The sequence below is a fragment of the Lithobates pipiens genome, unplaced genomic scaffold (genome assembly GCF_037356315.1).
Source record: "Lithobates pipiens isolate NorthernLeopardFrog02 unplaced genomic scaffold, aLitPip1_a1.2 Scaffold_16, whole genome shotgun sequence".
Taxonomy (NCBI): Eukaryota; Metazoa; Chordata; class Amphibia; order Anura; family Ranidae; genus Lithobates; species Lithobates pipiens.
The window spans coordinates 356,038,020-356,059,902 of record NW_027507748.1 but is presented as its reverse complement, the minus strand read 5'-3'; the positions used below and the strand labels follow the sequence as shown (position 1 = coordinate 356,059,902).

At 45.6% G+C, this 21,883-nt stretch overlaps 1 protein-coding gene across 2 annotated transcripts in view; it reads right to left on the bottom strand.

Annotated features, from left to right (window-relative positions):
- Positions 1–18,604, bottom strand: part of SMAP2 (small ArfGAP2) — a 73,461-nt gene extending 54,857 nt beyond the window's left edge. For both annotated transcript variants that reach the window (XM_077481926.1, XM_077481927.1), the window contains exon 1: positions 18,433–18,604. In XM_077481926.1, the coding sequence (XP_077338052.1) occupies positions 18,433–18,535 (103 nt within the window). In that variant the 5' untranslated portion in view covers positions 18,536–18,604. The remainder of the gene's footprint in view (positions 1–18,432) is intronic.
- Between the last annotated feature and the right edge of the window lie 3,279 nt (positions 18,605–21,883).

Genomic DNA, 21,883 nt, shown 5'->3' with positions numbered 1-21,883 from the left:
TTACAGATTTTGCAACATTGTATTTATTGTCTGTATTAAATATCTAAACTTAATTCTGGCTCTTTGTGTGGATATAACATTTGCAAATGGGGCATAGATATGCCAATACTGGTAAAGACTGCAATGACCAGAAAAATAAAAAATTGCCCCTTTCCTTTGTAAACAGACCAAGCAATTACATACAAGTCTATATGTGAGTAAAGTGGTAGAGTTCTTCTACACACTATAGGTTTACTGCCTATGCTGTGCACAAACTGACACGTAAACCCTTGACATTGCTAGAAATAATCAGATATATGGCTCTTTGTTCCTTGTAGCCAAATATGATGAGGAACAATAGTTGCTTTTGTCAATCATGTAGAATCCTCTACATAAGTTCAACAACATTAACCACTTTCAGACCGGACCATTTTGCTGGTAAATGACCAGAGGTCTTTTTACACTTTGGCACTGCGCTGCTTTAACTGGTAATTGCGCGGTCATGCAATGTTGTACCCAAACAAAATTTGCGTCCTTTTCTTCCCACAAATAGAGCTTTCTTTTGATGGTATTTGATTGCCTCTGCGATTTTTATTTTTTGCGATATAAACGTAAAAAGACCGCAAATTTTGAAAAAAAATGATATTTTCTACTTTTTGTTATTAGAAAAATCCAATAAACTCAATTTTAGTCATACATTTAGGACAAAATGTATTCAGCCACATGTCTTTGGTAAAAAAAAAGTCAATAATTGTATATTTATTGGTTTGCGCAAAAGTTGTCACATCTACAAACTAAGGTACGTTTTCTGGAATTTACGCAGCTTTTAGTTTACGACTGCCTATCTCATTTCTTGAGGTGCTAAAATGACAGGGCAGTACAAAACCCCCCCAAATGACCCCATTTTGGAAAGTAGACCCCCTAAGGAAATTGATAAGAGGCATGTTGAGCCCATTGAATATTTTATTTTTTTGCCTCAAGCGATTGAATAATATCAAAAAAAAAATTTTTTTTTTTTTTTTACACAAAGTTGTCACTAAATGATATATTGCTCACACATGCTATGGGCGTATGTGAAATGACACCCCAAAATAAATTCTGCTGCTTCTCCTGAGTACGGGGATACCACATATGTGGGACTTTTTGGGAGCCTAGCCGCGTACAGGGCCCCGAAAACCAAGCACCGCCTTCAGGCTTTCTAAGGGCGTAAATTTTTGATTTCACGCCTCACTACCTATTACAGTTTTGAAGGCCATAAAATGCCAAGATGGCACAAAACCCCCACAAATGACCCCATTTTAGAAAGTAGACACCCCAAGCTATTTGCTGAGAGGCATGTTGAGTCCATGGAATATTTTATATTTTGCCACAAGTTGCGGGAAAATTACAAACTTTTTTTTTTTTTTTTTTTTTTTCACAAAGTTGTCACTAAATGATATATTGCTCATGCATGCCATGGGCATATGTGAAATGACACCCCAAAATAAATTCTGCTGCTTCTCCTGAGTACGGGGATACCACATATGTGGGACTTTTTGGGAGCCTAGCCGCGTACGGGGCCCCGAAAACCAAGCACCGCCTTCAGGCTTTCTAAGGGCGTAATTTTTTGAGTTCACTTCTCACTACCTATTACAGTTTTGAAGGCCATAAAATGCCAAGATGGCACAAAACCCCCACAAATGACCCCATTTTAGAAAGTAGACACCCCAAGCTATTTGCTGAGAGGCATGTTGAGTCCATGGAATATTTTATATTTTGCCACAAGTTGCGGGAAAATTACAAACTTTTTTTTTTTTTCACAAAGTTGTCACTAAATGATATATTGCTCACGCATGCCATGGGCATATGTGAAATGACACCCCAAAATAAATTCTGCTGCTTCTCCTGAGTACGGGGATACCACATATGTGGGACTTTTTGGGAGCCTAGCCGCGTACGGGGCCCCAAAAACCAAGCACCGCCTTCAGGCTTTCTAAGGGCGTTACAGTTTTGAAGGCCATAAAATGCCAAGATGGCACAAACCCCCCCCCCCAAATGACCCCATTTTAGAAAGTAGACACCCCTAAATTTAGGGGTACACTAGTGAGACTAGGTAATAAATGGCGGGTGCCCTGAAACTATAAAAAAATAACTAACCAACCAGCGTCACCTGTAACAGTTATATGGTGATCACTGGTGAAAGGGTTAACTAGGGGGCAATCAGGGGGCTTTATGCGGTAGTATATGGGGGTCCCTGGCGCTATAAAAAGCTGCGGCGAACCTAAATACCTACCTGCCTAACTAGCGTCACCTGTGACACTAATACAGCGATCAGAAAAACGATCGCTTATTAGGCTGGGTTCACACTGGAGCGATGCGGGAACGCCACGAATGCGCGGCGGGTTCCCGCATCGCATGCCTCCCGGCGGCAGTTCACACTGCCCTATGCGAACTGCTGGGAGTGTCAGTGAAATGTTAATGACACCCCCAGATCAGTTCGCATATCGCAGTGCGATCTGCAAACTTGGATCGCATGGTGTGAACACCCATGCGATCCGATTCTGCTGCGGACCAAAAAAAGGGTCCCGTGCGAGTTTGCGGCGGGTGCGGCGGGTGCGACACGAATTCAGCCATACTATCTGTATAGCTGAACTCGAATCGCACAGAGATCGGATGTGATTTGCACTGCAGTGCGGTGCGAATCACATCCGTTCTCATAAACCGCTGCAATGTGAACCCAGCCTTAGTGACACTGGCGACGGGGGGTGATCACGGGGTTAAACCTTTATTGGGGGGGTTAGGGGGGTACCTTAGAACTAAAGGGGGCTAACCCTAACTGCCCTAACAGTTATTAGTCACAAATGACACCTGCCGGGTGATCAGGGGGTTAAACCTTTATTAGGTAATAAATGGCGGGTGCCCTGAAACTATAAAAAAATAACTAACCAACCAGCGTCACCTGTAACAGTTATATGGTGATCACTGGTGAAAGGGTTAACTAGGGGGCAATCAGGGGGCTTTATGCGGTAGTATATGGGGGTCCCTAGCGCTATAAAAAGCTGCGGCGAACCTAAATACCTACCTGCCTAACTAGCGTCACCTGTGACACTAATACGGCGATCAGAAAAATGATCGCTTATTAGGCTGGGTTCACACTGGAGCGATGCGGAAACGCAGCGAATCCGCGGCGGGTTCCCGCATCGCATGCCTCCCGGCGGCAGTTCACACTGCCCTATGCGAACTGCTGGGAGTGTCAGTGAAATGTTACTGACACCCCCAGATCAGTTCGCATATCGCAGTGCGATCTGCAAACTCGGATCGCATGGTGTGAACACCCATGCGATCCGATTCTGCTGCGGGCCAAAAAAAGGGTCCCGTGCGAATTTGCGGCGGGTGCGGCGGGTGTGGCGGGTGCGGCGAATGGCTGAACTCGAATCGCACAGAGATCGGATGTGATTTGCACTGCAGTGCGGTGCGAATCACATTCGTTCTCATAAACCGCTGCAATGTGAACCCAGCCTTAGTGACACTGGCGACGGGGGGTGATCACGGGGTTAAACCTTTATTGGGGGGGTTAGGGGGGTACATTAGAACTAAAGGGGGCTAACCCTAACTGCCCTAACAGTTATTACAGTCACAAATGACACCAATGCAAAAAAAAAAAAAAAATGACATTGGTGTCACTGTGACTGGGGGGCAGGGGTAATTGGGGGGGTGATCGGGGGGTAAAGGGGGGGTGTGAGTGTGCCTGGCATGTTCTACTGTGTGTGGGATGTGTTGGTGCAACTCACTGATCCGCTCTCCTCCGTGTCGGAACGAAAAATACCGACACGGAGGAGAGAATACATCACTTCCTCTCCTGTGTTTACATTACAGGAGAGGAAGTGATGTCACCGGGGATTTCCATTCGTCGGGAGCGATCGCGAGGGGGTGGCCATGAATGAATGGCCGTCCCCTCGTCCGGGATCGCTCCCGAACGAAAACCGACCGCCGCAGGCACCGGGCGGGGGCCCGATCGGGCCCCCGACCCGCGGGAGGCAAATCACGTACATGTACGTGCTTATGCCTGCCCGTGCCATTCTGCCGACGTACATCGGCGTGCGGCGGTCGGCAAGTGGTTAAAAAGAAAAGAAAAGAAAAAAAATAAATAAAATCGACCTCCTCGCCAGGCTTGTTATACATGTAAAATTACTTTAACAACCAGCTATTGCATAGGCCACCGCCATCCTCAACAACCAGTGAATGAATAGTTGGTTGTTAAAGAGGAAGTAAACCCTGATGCGTTGACTTCCTCTTTGTCTCCCTGCAAAGGTAAAACATAATGGACTACTATGCATTGCATACTCGGTGCGCCTGCACGCTGTAGACAGCAATGCCTGTCTTTTTGTAAATATCTCCTAAGCCGTGTAGGTTTAGGAGATATTTCTCAGACCTACAGGTAAGGCTTAATCTAGGCTTACCTGTAGGTCAAAGTGGTTTGTAGGGGGTTTACAACCACTTTAAGGAGTGGGTCGGGAAGCTGGCCGCCACATTCTTAACAGATGAGTCATCAGCTGTAAAAAAAAGAAAAAAAAAAGAAAAAAAAAAACAAACAGCGTGGGGGTCCCTCCCCCTACCAGTTTTTTAATCCAGGGTTAATCCTAGAATGCATGGAGCTATATGGCCAATTCACACTATATGCAGCGATATATGCTTTATCACATTGTAAAACGTCTGTCACCGCAGGGACGTAAAGGAAACAATTAGGGCTGCAACTAACGATTATTTTCATAATCGATTATCGTTTCAATTAATTGATTAATCAGTTAATAACCTTAAAATAAAAATTAAAAAAAAAAAAAAAAAAAAAGGTAATTTTGCTGCGAGTTGCATTTTTACTTATTTGTTTGGCCAATTTGTTGTTAGGCAGATTAAAAAACACAAATTGCTGCAAAAAGGCATTATTACATGCTTTTCTGCAGCTTCTCCATTGAAGTATATTGAACCAAAAAGACAAAATTGCACCGTTTTGCGTTAAAAGAAAAAAAAAAAAAAAACCTCATCTTTTCCAAATACGCAGCAGCTGGATGTGAACGTGTCCCATAGGAAACCAAGTAAATGAACTGTAATGTGTTAGAGGTGTGACCCAGGCTTGAGATGTTTAGTAACATAATGGGGTTAAAAAAAAAAAAACTAAAATTAGTACAAAAAGAGGAAATAATCGCTACTGTAAGGGGTTCATTTTTTACTATGGGACAGTGAAAGTAATATGTACAGTAGCAATTTGCTCTTTTTGTACTATAAAGGGCTAATTTTAGTTGTTTTTTTTTAAACCCATTAGGTTAGTGGCCGATTAATTGATTATGAAAATAGTAATCGATTCATTTCATAATCGATTGATTGATTCGTTGTTTCGGCCCTAGAAGCAATTGTTTCCTCCATATTCCATTCACACTGCAACACAGCCTAGTGCTGCAGTAAAATGCAGATATGCTACATTTTATTGCAGTGCACTGTAATGTAAAGCAGCACAGCACATCGCGTTGCACTACATTGCAGTAAATGTAGTGTACGTTTTGTACACTTAGCATAAAGTTTATTAAAAAAAAAAAAGGGGGGGGGTGAGCGATGCGCTGAATTGGGCACAACACTGCCACCTACCACAGCCGGCAACACAGAGCAGCAAATCTGTAAATTCCCCACTGTGGCAGTGGGAAGGGCATCTTTTCCATGCATCCACTGTCATAATTTGAAAACAGTGCGGCTTTGTGGGACTCCGTTATTCATTTACAGAGTTCTACAAATAAATGAAACACAAGTCCCATCTGCCACCACAGCAGATGGCTTGTAGCTCTGCTGCTGAGCACCCTCATAGTTTGTCTTTCTGCTCTTCAGTAACTCTCTGTCCGTATGTACTGAAAGTCTGCAGGAGCCTGACGTTGCACACACAATCTGCTGATTGCAGGTGCAATGCTCTGCAGGCTTCTAAGAAAAAAAACTCACCTGCAAACAGATATGTACACTTTTTTTTTAAAATAAAAATATGAACTTTAAAACATAAGTTCACTTTAAAAAAATAAATAAATGCATATAAATTTTGCATTCAATTTTTTTTTCTAAAAAGCCTGCAGAGCATTGCCCTTGCGATCAGCAGATCGTGTGTGGAATTGCAGGCTCCTGCAGATTCTCTGTACAGCTGTCTGTACCTCCGTATGGACTGTCAGCTTCAGGGAAGAGTCATGCCAGATGCCGTGGGACTGAATTGGGTGGCTATTTCAGCAAATTCCCACTGCACAACAATGAAAAATGCCTTGTGCGTGTTGTGCCCATTGCAGTGGTGTGTGGATGGTGTGCGGTGAAAAAATAATTGTGTGCAGTACGAGGCAATCCACCATGTCACACCACATGGTGGCCAGCTGAACTTTATGAAATGTCAGTGTAGCGCCGGCTCCTGACAAGTACGCGCTATGTGTTTTTTTTTTTCTATTTAATATTCCTTAAACCGCAGTTGGGTTTTAGGGTTGATTATACCAAGTTACGGTTTCAGTACCAGTCTAGCTGGATTGCACTGTGTTCTACTTGGCCACAGGTGTCACTGTCACCACTGGCAAGTGTGAGAACGCAGTTTAGCTGGGCATATTGAGTGCCATTCTTTCTCGGAACCAGCCCAGTGGGTGTGTCATCCTGCTGTGCATTCTGGGAGAGGGTATTTAAGGTACTGACATCACATGCTTCAGGGTTCTGGTCCAGTAGATCTTTCTGGCTGTTTAGTCCTGGTCCTCCTGACCAGCCCCCGGGGCTCTCATGGCCTGGGGTGCGGATCCATCCAATTCAAAGTCTTGGGGCTGGATAGCCCGAGGCAAAGTAACTGAAAAGAAAATTCAAAAGTGGTCCGGCGCCATCTCATCTGAGGAGAGGCTCAGCAACTGGAAAGCACCCAGGGGAAAATTCTTTGGGAGGAAACCATGCACAAGGCTGGTTCCTCTGAAGGAGCCTGGAGGCTCAGTTGAAGGACACCAAATGGATCTACACTCATACAGTCTCGCCGGACCTGCTGCGAGATACTGGTACCGTATGATAGCTCTTTAAATTTACCTATGTCCCTCAGTTACATCCAAGTCTGTGGCAGAGACTTTGCTTTACTTAAACACTGTATCGGCTGCTAGGCCTGGTGAGAGAAGGTCTATCCGGTAACTGTAAGAATCCAGTTGTGAATGGTAATTCTCTGGATTTCTATAGTGAAAGACTTCCTATTTTTGCAGTTCCAAAAGTACCTGAACTTCCTTCCTAACCCTCTATCCCTCATTGAGAAACTGTTTTATCCATCTTTTCAAATAAATATCCCAAAAAGAGGATCCAATGTCAGTTTCTACAATTCTTTGGGCCATCTGCCACGGGAAACCCCTAGATGTACATGAGGTCAAGAAAGTGATGGTAAGCCCAATAAAATCAGCAGTTCCTTCGGGGGTCAGTGCTACATCAGTGTGACAGGTCAATAACATTTGTTAAAAAATAAATTAAAGTGTACAGTGCGATGATCCCATTGTACCGCACACCTGGTATGAATGACCCTTAGAGCTGCAGGAAGAGTGAATGGACTATGTGGCTTGGTTCACAACTATGCAGTTTGCTTTTGATCGTTTCTGCAGTGCTTTTTGCTGTGCGTTTTTGCGTTGATTTTACTGCAATTTGTGGTTTGCATTGTTGTTATACTTTTTTGTGAATTTTATTGTTGGGCAGATAAAAAAAAAAAAAAAAAAAAAAAAGCCGGGGGCGTGGCCTAACCTCGGGACGGAATGGACGCTTAAGAGCTGAGCTCCTGCCGCGATCCGGTCCTACAGCCGTTAAGGAAGCTTCTTAACACCCTACAATACCTCGAAGATTATGGGAACCGCCTCAAGAACATCATCTGCCTCCCGTTCGCGATCCCCGAGGCGACAGCGTGGCGGCATTAGTCAAACTCTCCCGGAGCTGTTCCGTTCACAGAGAGACAACATGGCGTCTTCCCGCCACACTTCATCGCAGGCCCCAGCCTCCACACAATCTCCCGCGCTTCACAGCGAAGCTGTTCAGGGTCAGGAGGTTTCACTACACGCTCTCCAACAACAACCGAGTCTCATGGATTTAAGATCGGTAGCAACGGACATCAAAGAGACTCTCACGGCAGCCATAGCGGATCTCCGACTGGATTTGCGCGCCATTGCTGACAGAGTAGTGGAAGTGGAGCACCGCACGACACACCATGAAACGGTCCTTCGTAAAGTTACCCACAAATTGGATGCTCACACGCTGCAATTGAGAGACCTCCAACGTCACCAGGAAGATCTGGACAATAGGGGGAGAAGGCATAATATTCGGGTGAGAGGCCTCCCTGAATCGGTAGACGCGGATCAACTGGAGACGACAGTTATGGATCTATTCAACGATCTTTTAGACCGACCGGCGAGTACCCCGGTGGCCTTCGAGAGAATTCACAGAGCTCTACGACCCAGAGGCCGGGATACAGATCCCCCACGTGATGTGGTCTGCTGCCTGGTGGATTATAGGCTGAAGGAAGACATTTTACGAAAGGCCAGAAATAGGATCCAAATATCTCTAGGGAGTGCTACGATCCACATCTATCAGGACTTATCGGGCATTACCCTACAAAATCGCAGGGACCTGCAACCACTTCTTGATGTACTGCGGGCGAAAGGCATTTCATACAAATGGAAGTTCCCGTTCGGCCTAGCAGCCATCTATCGGGGCCGAACGGCCCTGCTACGAGTCCCGGAGGAACTTCCTTCTTTTTGCGACGCCTTGGAGATTCCCTTGGTTGAAGTTCCCAATTGGTACGCAGCTTTTCGCACTTACAGCCAACCCAGCAGGGAACGAGACCACGCCGAACCGATGGATACTCAGCGCAGCAGGCACCGACGGCGTAGATCGGAATCTAGAAGTCGATCCTATCGTTCTAGAAGAGACTCCCGCCCTGACCGTAGTCCGACGGATTCCCCGCGATCTGGCCGAGCCAGGCGAGACGCTGCTCAGCATCGGGATCGTTCCCCAGGAGTGAGACTCTTCAGCTAAGTTCGTTCATTTCTTTCTTTTGGGTGAAATACCCCTTCTTCGGAGAACTATACCTTCGGGTTTATACATATACGGGACGCTTAGTTAGCTTGTTCCAGTCCGGAGCTGGCCTGTTTCTTTCCTAAGTTAGCCTATCGGTTTGAAGTTTAATATAGGCCAGTTTTTTCGTTAGCCACGTATTCACGGTAAAGTAATTTTAGGTAGTATATTTTTACCGATAGGTAGATACGTGCTGTAGCTAGACATATTACCTCCTTCCTGGAGAAATACCTTCGGATGCACTGAACTGCTGAACACTACCTTAGATTCACGAAATGTTGTATTTTTGTTGTTTGCAAGGTCCCTATTGCCTGTTATACGGTGGGAGGGTTATAGCTCACATTGCCACGTTCCTTTTAGTTATCTTATTACTGAATAGACGCCCGTACGTTTAGCTGATATTGACATCACTTTTAGGGGTCATTGAGGGCTATGGTTAGCAGACGTGGATGGCCTAATTCTGCTCGTCCCCCCATGCAAATCAACCCCATCGAGTGGCTCGTTCGGAGAGAAGAGACAGGCCTACGTAGCAATGTACCCGTTCCTATAGTACATCCTGAGGAACTCTTTCCTCCACTCCTTGCACAGTCCCAACTCTCCTTTACTAAGATCCGTAGCAGCGATCTTTGTATTAGGGATTTATTAGTTAATTACTGTTAACGGGGCGCTTCTACGAAGGATGTATATGAATATAGTAGGCTCCTCCTGGTCACCTTCTGTCCACCTCTATGCCTGTACATACTCTTTATGTAGTGAAAATGGCCCATGTATACTTGATCTGTTTTACTTGCACTGTTCGTAAGTGATACATCCTCTCAGCTAGGTGGGCGACTTGGTTTATATAACATTACAAGCCTTAGATTGAACGCAGAAGAGGTTGCGCCAGTCCGCTTCCTTTGATAGAATCTATGTATGTTTTTTTTATTATTGGACCGGATCGCGGTCGCATCTGGAATCTAGAGTATCCACCCTTACCGAGTGATTTGGTTCAACCCCACTGCGGTTGATCGTACGGTGGTGTCCTGTATTATTCCGGACGCTGTCCGCGCGCTCACCGCACACTTCCCGGACGTCTTCGCTTTGAGGGTGAGGCTGGTCCTATATCCTCACAGTGAACGCCTAAGGGTTTATCCCTGTTTCCCGTTCTCCTTATTCACGTTCCCCGCTCTTCCCCTCCCCTCTCCCTCCCCTAGCCCTCACATCTTCTAGGACACTTTCAATTTGAACGACCTGTTACACGATCACTTGCACTAAGTAAAGAGGGTGTTTTTACATCATGCACAAACGACAATCTCTTATCCCTGACTCTCAGGTTAAATTGTATTCACTTAACGTGAAAGGCCTTAACAAGCCGGAAAAAAGATCGCAATTATTTCGACTTTTACGAAAAACTAAGGCGGATATAGTGTTTCTCCAGGAAACTCATTTTAGATCTGACAAAATTCCTAACTTACGGTCTTCACTTTATCCAACAGTATTTCATGCTACTAACCCATCAGCAAAATCAAAGGGAGTGTCAATTCTTATATCTAAGAATTGCCCCTTCCAGGTGAAAGACTCGTTGTTGGATACGGATGCACGCTTTGTTTTTCTGAAAGGCGAACTATATTGCAAAACTTTCACATTAGCCAACATTTACGCCCCCAACCAGCAACATGTCCAGTTCTTCAACTCCACGTTGTTGAAACTCACCGCCTTCTATCAGGGCACTCTGGTGGTCGGTGGTGATTTCAATGCAGCCTTAACTCCCACATTAGATTCTTCAAACGGTACCTCCTCTTTGAAATACAGCGCGCTGAGGGCTATAAAATCCCAACTGACAGTACTGACATTACATGACACATGGCGAACGTTATATCCGACCGCCAGAGACTTCACCTACTATTCACCCCCTCATAACAAATACTCGAGGATCGACTACTTCTTTCTCTCTCAGGCGGACTTGGACTGTTTACTTGTAGCCTCCATCGAACCTATGGTGATCTCTGACCATAATCCAGTCTCGATCACCCTGTCCTTCCCGATCGTAACAGTTAAACCCTATATTTGGCGGTTGGATGGTTCTTTACTCAGCGATTCGGAAGTAGTGCGTTCTATCTCTAATAGTCTAACGAACTACTTTATGGATAATGCTTCCACAGAAATCCATCCCATAACAAGATGGGCAGCTCATAAATGCGTGATTCGGGGGGAGCTGATCTCCCTTGCAGCTAAGAGACGGAAGGATAGGGAGGCCAGACTTGATAAACTGTCAAAGACCATCCACTCGTTAGAATTGACGCACAAAAGAACGCTAGCAGAAAACACACTTCAAGCCTTACAACTGGCCAGACTAGATCTCCTGGAGGAACTTAACATTCCAATTAGGAAGAAGTATACCCTTATGCACCGCAATTTTTACGAATTTGGCAACAAATCAGGGAAGTTTCTAGCAAGGGCAATCCAAATGCGAAAAGCAATGTCCACGATTCATCATATACTCGACCCGCAAAGTCTAAAGATCTCCTCACCATCTGGCATAGTGGAACAATTTAAAAAATTTTACTCGAATCTTTACAATCTCCCTAGACATTCTTCGACTACCACACAACACGACAGAACGCAACAGATAACAGACTTTCTGGCCGAGAACTGCCCCGGGACTATATCCGACGATCTTGCCACAGACTTGGAGAAACCAATTTCGACCGAAGAAATACTGACAGCCCTTAAACAGCTTAAACCGGGTAAATGCCCCGGTCCCGACGGCTTCCCCACTGTATATTATAAAACCTTTTCTGACTTGCTTATACCGCACGTTACTGAACTATTTAATAATCTTCCTGACGCACCAGCACTTCACGCAGATCTCCATGAGGCACACATTACTATGATCCCGAAACCAGGGAAAGACGAAGCCTTGGTCCCTAATTATAGGCCGATTTCGTTGATAAATGTAGACATGAAGCTGTACGCGAAAGTCATTGCGAATCGTATTCTCCCCTTTCTGCCTTCCCTAATCTCCCTGGACCAAGTAGGCTTCGTTCCGGGTCGTGAAGCGCGCGATAACACGCTGAAAGCAATCAATGTCCACAAATGGCTTTCGGCCTCCCACAGTCCGGGCTTCTTTTTGTCGTTGGACGCGGAGAAGGCGTTCGACCGCGTGGCTTGGGATTACATGCTGGCTACCCTGAAGAAAATGGGTTTTAAAGAACGTACCTTACAATATATCACGGCACTGTATTCTTCACCCACAGCCAGAATTAAAGTTAATGGACATTTGTCGGACGCCTTCTCCCTGTCCAACGGTACGAGACAGGGTTGCCCACTATCCCCGATTTTGTTCATTTTAACAATTGAACCCTTCCTCCACAAACTCCGAACGAACATCAATGTCAAGGGAATACGAATACGGGGCGAGACTTTTAAAATAGCTGCATACGCGGACGATATCCTTTTATTTCTTACTGACCCACTTGTTACTTTACCCAATTTACTCAAGGACTTTGCTCAATTTAAGACAATAGCAAACCTGCAAATTAACTTCCACAAATCGAAGGCCCTTAACATCACCTTACCCGACGACGTTTTGACACACTGCCAGACGAACTTCCCCTTTGGTTGGGAAAAGCACGCTATCACTTATTTGGGGATTCAACTACCGACTAAACTAAAAGACCTATATCCTCGCAACTATTTACCACTACTTAATTCTGTCCGTTCTGATTTGTTGAAATGGAAAATACCCAATATTTCGTGGTTTGGGAGAGCAGCGATTCTTAAAATGAACGTCCTCCCACGGTTCTTATATCTTTTACAAACGATCCCAATCACACTTCCCCCCACCTTTTTTGCAACGTTTCAAACTCTATGCTCCCAATTCATATGGGCGAACAAAAAAGCTCGCATCAAATGGGAGACCCTGACTCTCCCCAAATTGCGGGGGGGTCTGGGTATCCCGGACTTACGCAAATATCAATGGGCTTGTCACTTGACCAGAATAGTGGACTGGCACCTACATAGACAACACAAAGCTTGGGTGGCGATCGAAGAGGCGTTCGTACAAACACCGATACATTTGCTTCCTTGGATAGGCACAGCCCCAATTCTTCCGAATATCTCAGATCACCCTCTGATTAACACCACGCTTACTATATGGAAAACAGTCTGCCGGAATACTAACATATCCTCCACGCATGGCCCGCTCACCTCCTTAGAACACAATCCGGACTTCGCCCCTGGTTTTAAAGCTCCACTCCCCACTGTTGATATACACAAAGACTACGTTCGTGCAAGATCCTTCTTTGACAAAGGTAGAATGATTACATTTCAAACTCTACTGGCTAGATTCCCGGACAGAAAGATACCTTTCTTTAATTTCTTACAAATCCGACACTTTTTACTACAGGAATCTCCAGCCACTACGTGGTGCAGAGATCTGACCCCGTTTGAACAACTTTGCACTGAAACGACTCCACAAAGACATCTGGTTTCAGAACTCTACTCTGCTCTCTTTCCTACTACGAACGATTCAGTGACATCATTGCGCTCTAAATGGATGAGAGACACGGGTATAGACCTGACACCAGACGATTGGGAACGGATACTAATAAATGTTCACAAAGGTTCTAGGAATGTATCAGTGCAGGAAAATGGTTTTAAGCTCTACTCCCGATGGTATAGAACCCCCGATATTCTGCATTCCTTCTACCCTTCGGTTTCTCCAGCTTGCTGGAGATGTGGCGAGACTCCGGGAACCCTCCTACATATCTGGTGGGAATGCCCAGCACTTCGTTTGTATTGGCAGACGATTCACCAAGCTATTTCTGATATAACGACTTTCACACTAGATTTTACACCGTCCCAATACTTACTTCATCATACGTCCTTATCTCAGCGCCATTACAGGAAGTCAGTTGTAATACACTTAGTTAATGCAGCCAGGATGTGCATCCCAGTTCATTGGAAGTCAACTACGACCCCTTGTGTCAAGGATTGGTTACGCAGAGTAAACAGAATAATGGACATGGAAGAACTCACGCATCGAATCCTTGACACATCTCCTAAGTTCACTAACACCTGGGCATGTTGGAAACACTTCCAAACAACCGATGATTACAAACGGTATATGGTAGATTAACGAATTACTCAGCAAGTCGTTGTTACTTGATGCCTCTATGGTCTTTATAGGATGTGATCGGATTAGGCAATATTCCTTACACACTAAAGTACACATGTCCTCCCCTTTCCTTTTCGACCCCCCCCCCCCCCTTCCCCTTATGTTATGATGCTGGTCATCATATATTAGATGTAACATTTCAGACATTTACGATAGAGCAATTCAGAGGTACGGCAACCAATTATTAAACAGTTCGGTTATTCTTCCAATGTTTTCATTTAACTTTATCTGACACATTCCGGTTATCACCTTTCCAGACCTGGTTATGGATCACACGGATCGTGATGTGGAAGCCTTTGTATCCCCAATGAGAAGAACTATGTTAGATTTTCTTAACAATTATTACTGATGGTTTATTAGATATTGTACTGCACTTATAATGGCTTGTTTGTAACATGTTATATGTACCCGCTGTTTCTGATGTATGTCATGACTTCTTCAATAAAAAGATTTATAAAAAAAAAAATAAAAAAAAAAAATAAAAAGCCATCAAAATCACTGCAAAAATCACACTGCATGCTTTTCTGCAGCTTCTCCATTAAAGTCTGTTAAACAAACAAACAAAAAAAAAAGCACCGTATCCATTTAAAGAAGACCCTCACCCTTTCCAAAAGACGCAGTGGTTTAAAAAAAAAAAAAAAAAAAAAAAAGCATAGATGTAGATGTGTCCCACAGGAAACTATGTTAAATGAACCGTAATGCATTTCTGCAAAAAGGACCAAAAAGCATGGGTGCGATCCAGGCCTTAGAGCAGCCTCTCTCAACCTTTTCATCACAGAGGAACCCTTTGAAATAACTTTCCAATTGCAGGGAACCCCTGCTAAAAATGATTGCACCTACAACTCATGATATATTAGTGTTATGGTCAGTAGCAAGGATGCTCCTTACATGTGTGGTCACTGGGAAGAATTCCCACTTTACAGATAGCGAAAAGACTCAATGCTGTCAGTGTGAACTTATCTGAGAGGGAGACATTTCTCAAGAAACCTCTACCAACATAGTTTCATAGTTAGTAAGGTTGAATAAAGACACCTGTCCATCCAGTTCAACCTGAGTGAGTGTCTACAATTGTCCCCCAGCCCTGTACATTGCAAACTCATATCGGTCCCTACCCTCAAGGAGCCCACAATCCATGGTCCCCAATCATATACTAGGGCCAATTTTGGACAGAGGCCAATTAACCTACCTGCATGTCTTTGGACTGTGGGAGGAAACCGGAGCACCCGGAGGAAACCCACGCAGGCACAGGGAGAACATGCAAACTCCAGGCAGGTAGTTTCGTGGTTGGGATTTGAACCAGCGACCCTTCTTACTGCTAGGTGAGAGTGCTACCCACTACACCAGTGTGCTGCCCAGTAACATCTGGAGGAACCTTAGGGTTCCACAGAACCCTGATTCAGAAACCCTGCCTTAGAGTAATAATTAGTGCCTTTCAGTGCATTAAAAACTACAGGCTGTCTTCCACAGCGGTAGATAGTACTTGTAGTTTCTTCATACACACAGTCCTACTGAAAGAATGATGCATCTGTGTGGGTGGAGCTGGATAGTAACATATTACACCCTAAATACAGGGATAATATGTTACTAAACCTGAATTTATCCTTTAAGCAGCAGAGTCAATGGTAGTTGGCCTGGCAAATATTATAAACTAGTTTGATAGGCATTACTGTTGAACTGAATTGGTTGTGCTGCAGTCATTTTAAAAGAGAAGGAAAGGAATTTTTATTTTTTTTCACATTTATGCTTACATAGGTGCATGGGTCCAACGCTGCATCTGTCACCCAGCGCCTCTACAATGAGTGCCGGTTTTCAGAGCTCATTGAGCTGCAGACTGTCAGCCACAGCTCTATGCTCTTCTCCCTCCTTCCTCATTGGAGTGCTGAGCTGTGGAGGGGGTGGAGCAGCTGTCTCAGCTGGACGTCAGTCCAGGGATCTGGTGGATCCAGACTCCGTGGTTAGATTGACATTGGTGACATCAGTAGAGAGCTGACTCCAGTCCACTCTCTGATGAAAATGGGTCACAGGAGTGCAAAACAAATTAAACTCCTGTCATCCATAGAAGCCCAGCCAAACAAGCTTTGGCTACACTTCTCCTTTAAGGGTTAAAACAGGCAACCTATTGCCTCGCAGCCATCCTCTGAAAAGCGATCAACTGTAGATCATGTTTCAGAGGGCTGAGAAGGGGTACCAAAAACAAATGAGTAATGCCTGGTACACACATGATCTTTTTATTTTTTTTTGCATTCTAATCTCATATCAAAAATTAGGAATTTACTAAAGATGAGGCTGTCAGTTCAGGTGTGTACATAGGGTGAGGAGCAGGGGACAGCAGTCGTGTAGGGTGAGGAGCAGGGGACAGCAGTCGTGTAGGGTGAGGAGAGTGAGGAGCAGAGGACAGCAGCCATGTGATGAGGAGAGTGAGGAGCAGAGGACAGCAGCCATGTGATGAGGAGCAGAGGACAACAGTCGTGTGATGAGGCTGTCAGATCAGGTGTGTACACAGGAATGAGAGCGAGGAGCAGAGGACAGCAGCTATGTGATGAGGCTGTCAGATCAGGTGTGTACACAGAGGGATGAGAGTGAGGAGCAGAGGACAGCGGTCATATGATGAGGATGTCAGTTCAGTTGTGTACACAAGAGGGATGAGAGTGAGGAGCAGAGGACAGCAGGCTGTCAGATCAGGTGTGTACACAGGGGGATGAGAGTGAGGAGCAGAGGACAGCAGTCATGTGATGAGGATGTCAGATCAGGTGTGTACACAGGGGGGTGAGAGTGAGGAGCAGCAGTCATGTGATGAGGATGTTAGATCAGGTGTGTACACAGGGGGATGGGAGTGAGGAGCAGCAGTCATGTGATGAGGCTATCAGATCAGGTGTGTACACAGGGGGATGAGAGTGAGGAACGGCAGCAGTCATGTGATGAGGCTGTCAGATCAGGTGTGTACACAGGGGGATGAGAGTGAGGAACGGCAGCAGTCATGTGATGAGGCTGTCAGATCAGGTGTGTACACAGGGGGATGAGAGTGAGGAACGGCAGCAGTCATGTGATGAGGCTGTCAGATCAGGTGTGTACACAGGGGGATGAGAGTGAGGAACGGCAGCAGTCATGTGATGAGGCTGTCAGATCAGGTGTGTACACAGGGGGATGAGAGTGAGGAACGGCAGCAGTCATGTGATGAGGCTGTCAGATCAGGTGTGTACACAGGGGGATGAGAGTGAGGAACGGCAGCAGTCATGTGATGAGGCTGTCAGATCAGGTGTGTACACAGGGGGATGAGAGTGAGGAGCAGCAGTCATGTGATGAGGCTGTCAGATCAGGTGTGTACACAGGGGGATGAGAGTGAGGAACGGCAGCAGTCATGTGATGAGGCTGTCAGATCAGGTGTGTACACAGGGGGATGAGAGTGAGGAACGGCAGCAGTCATGTGATGAGGCTGTCAGATCAGGTGTGTACACAGGGGGATGAGAGTGAGGAACGGCAGCAGTCATGTGATGAGGCTGTCAGATCAGGTGTGTGCACAGGGGGATGAGAGTGAGGAGCAGCAGTCATGTGATGAGGCTGTCAGATCAGGTGTGTGCACAGGGGGATGGGAGTGAGGAGCAGCAGTCATGTGATGAGGCTGTCAGATCAGGTGTGTACACAGGGGGATGAGAGTGAGGAACGGCAGCAGTCATGTGATGAGGCTGTCAGATCAGGTGTGTACACAGGGGGATGAGAGTGAGGAACGGCAGCAGTCATGTGATGAGGCTGTCAGATCAGGTGTGTACACAGGGGGATGAGAGTGAGGAACGGCAGCAGTCATGTGATGAGGCTGTCAGATCAGGTGTGTACACAGGGGGATGAGAGTGAGGAGCAGCAGTCATGTGATGAGGCTGTCAGATCAGGTGTGTGCACAGGGGGATGGGAGTGAGGAGCAGCAGTCATGTGATGAGGCTGTCAGATCAGGTGTATACACAGAGGGATGAGAGTGAGGAGCAGAGGACAGCAGGCTGTCAGTCCAGGTGTGTACAGAGGAAGCCCAGGCACAGGATGTATATAGGGAACCCAGGTATAAGGACACAGGAAGGTCTCTGGTGTACACTGCACCCCTCCCCCTGAACACACACTCTGGAGCTGTGGGAACACACTGGTATAACTTATGAGGTGAAAGCAGAAGTCCCTGAGCTCAGGGAAGGGAGCACTCTGCCTGCCGGGGCCGGACAAACAGCTGCCTTATACTCCACCATTACCTTTCGCTTGGCAGTCCGCGCAAAACTTGTTCTCCTCCCGCAGCAGCAGCTCGGACAGCACAGCTTGGTACCGCTCCACGTCCCGAACCGACTTCCCGGTCATCTTCCCGGGAGACAGTAAGATGGCTTCCCCGTGCTACGGCTCAGTTCCTGTTTCCGGTGTTACGAAAGTCTCCTCCCACCCTTTCCCCTGCTGCGTGCACGTCATGTAGCCACGCCCATTCCCATACCCATACACAGAGCACGGTCGCCGAGGAGGAGAGGGTCACGCCCACAAGGAAAAAAATTATGAATGGACATTGACGTCAAGTGGCATCCTGGACGTCGGCTAGAATGACGGCTGGGAGGCTGACGTTGTGCTCATTGGTAGTCAGCTGGCATCTGTGTTCAGCCGAGAGTGAGGTCATTTACATTAGATATTAGTGTACTTCAGTATAGATTAGTGTGTCATCCCGCCTAATAGAGCCATTGTATTGTGTTTGTCCTGGTTAATGCTGCATGGGTGCACCAAATCCAAATGCAGTTCAAGATAAACAGGAATTATACACATCAAAAGCATTCCAGTTATATTTACATCCGTTCAGTTACAGTTCATTTTAGGTGTCACTTTTTACATTTAAAAAGGTTAATTAAAGTGGATCCTCAGTAATTTTTTCATCTTTCCATCTATTAAATCTTCTGCCCTTGTTGTTTTAACTTTGCATAGTAAAACATTTTATTTTTCTGCCAGTAAATTCCTTATACAGCCCACTTCCTGTTTCTTGTCTGGTAAAAAGTCTAGGCTTATGACATCACAGCTCTCTCTCACTCTCTCATGAGAGTTTGCCAGGAAGGGGGGGGGGGGGGAGGAAAGTTATAAGAGAGACAATGAGAGCTGCAGAGCTGGAGGGGTGCCTGTATGTCTGCGTAAACGCAGGAAGTGAACGGGCAGCAGCTTCAGCTGCCCACTGTTAAAATGGATGCAGCCAGACTTAGTGGAGGGAGAGTTCTGCGGCATATTTGGCCAGTACAGAATCGTAGTATATGTAAAATAATATGCAAAGTGGTTGGAGGGAAGCTTCCAAATGGCAAAGATGTTTTTATTACAAATTATGTGAGCAGACTGCACTTCCTCTTTAAAAAGGAGTTCCACCCCAAAAGATTAAGTCAGCAGCTACAAATACTGTAGCTGCTAGATACGTACCTGTCCAGGGATCCAGCGATGTTGGCATCCCAACCGATTTTCCAATCGGCTCCCGGGTGCTGTTGCCACCATTCATGCTAAGGGAGACCGGCAGTTAAGTCCGAAGCGCACTGTGCTTTCTATCCGGCCCAGTGGTGGAGGAAGAAGGCAGGGGACAAACTTCTGGAGACCTTGCCGCAGCGAGGTCTCCGAGAAGTAGGGATGGGTACCTGTCATAAAAAGAGTACCAGCCCCCCCCCCCCCCCCCAAAAGGTGCCAAATGTGGTAGAGGAGAGGGAAGAAGCAAACATGCAGAGCTTCCACTTTTGAGTGGAATTCTGCTTTAAAGTAGAAGTGTGTATACATACCTCCCAATAGGGATGAGTTTCGAGTTCGAGTCGAACTCATGTTCCGCTCGAACATTGCCTGTTTGGCGAACAGTGAACAATTTGGGGTGTTCGCGGCAAATTCGAAAAGCCACGGAACACCCTGTACAAGTCTACGGGAGAAATCTAAAGTGCTCATTTTAAAGGCTAATATGCAAGTTACTGTCCTAAAAAGTGTTTGGGGACCTGGGTCCTGCCCCAGGGGACATGGATCAATGCAAAAAAAAGTTTTAAAAACTGCAGTTTTTTCGGGAACACTGATTTTAATAATGATTAAAGTGAAACAATAAAAGTGTAATATTCCTTTAAATTTCGTACCTGGGGGGTGTCTATAGTATGCCTGTAAAGGGGCGCATGTTTCCCATGCTTATAACTGTCCCTGCACAAAGTGTCATTTCTGCAGGAAAAAGTCATTTAAAATCACTCGCAGCTATAATGAATTGTCGGCTCCCCGTAATACAGAGAAGTCATTCAAAGTCATTGATAAAAAAAAAGCATGGGATTCCCCCAAATTCAATTACCAGGCCCTTCAGGTCTGGTATGGATATTAAGGGGAACCCAGGACCCAGGTCCCCAAACACTTTTTAGGACAATTACTTGCATATTAGCCTTTAAAATTAGCACTTTCGATTTTGAATGTTCGAGTCCCATTTACTTTAATAGGGTTCTAAAGTTCACACAAAGTGTAGGTCTGTTCGCAGGTTCTGGTGCGAACCGATCCGGGGGGGTGTTCGGCTCATCCTTACCTCCCAACTTTTTGAGATGGGAGCGAGAGACACCTACTAGCAAATATAAGTAGGCATAGGCCACGCCCTATTAAAGGAGAATTATACAAATTATTAGTTAAACCCACAGGTGCTTTATTTTTACCACTACTATTTCCTTTATATTAGCTTTTGAAGCTTTCAAATGCAGCAATTTAGTAACTGGATGAAAGGTTTAGCACTGGGAAACACTTTTTGAAAGATAAATAGTGCATTTTATATACAACTATATAGATCAGACCAAAATGAGGGACATATGAGGAGGAATGAGGGACAGAGGAACATTGCTCCAAATCAGGGACAGGCCCTTCGAAATTGGGGACAGTCAGGAGGTATGGTGTATAATATACATGTATGTACACTCACCGACCACTTGATTAGGCACACAATTTCTTCGTAACACAAATTGGTGATCAGCCAATCACATGGCAGCATCTCAATGCATTTAGGCATCTGGACGTGGAAAAGACGACTTGCTGAAGTTCAAACCGAGCATCAGAATGGTAAAGAAAGGGGATTTAAGTGACTTTGAACTTGGCATGGTTGTTGCCGGGGGGTTGGGGTGATCTGCGTATTTTAAAAACTGCTGATCTACTCAGATTTTCACACACACCCATCTCTAGGGTTTACAAAGAATGTTCCAAAAAGGAGAAAATATCCAGTGAGCTGAAGTTCTGTGGATGAAAATGCCTTGTTAATGTCAGAGGAGAATAGGCAGACTGGTTTGAGATAATAGAAAGGCAACAGTAACGTACATAACCACTCGTTACAACCAAGGTACGCAGAATACCATCAATGCACTTACAACTACAAGCTTTTTCTTTGTCAGTGCCTCTCTTCATTTGTTCTCTCCCACCCTATATTGGCTTTGGTATATCCCGTTATGTGCTGATGGGAGGAGGGGCCAGGAAAATGGAAAATTGTTATTAAATACATACCGTACTTTTCCTTTCCTGGCCCACCCTCATGTCAGCACAGGACTCCCTCCCTAGTGGCCTGTCGCAGGCTGTTATCGAACATCTTAGTTGGGGGAGGGGCTGTCTTTTATATTCAGCTTGGAACATGTGGGGGCTCCAAAGGAGGTATTAACCCGTTATGTGCTGACGTGAGGATGGGCCAGGAAAGGAAAATTATGGTAA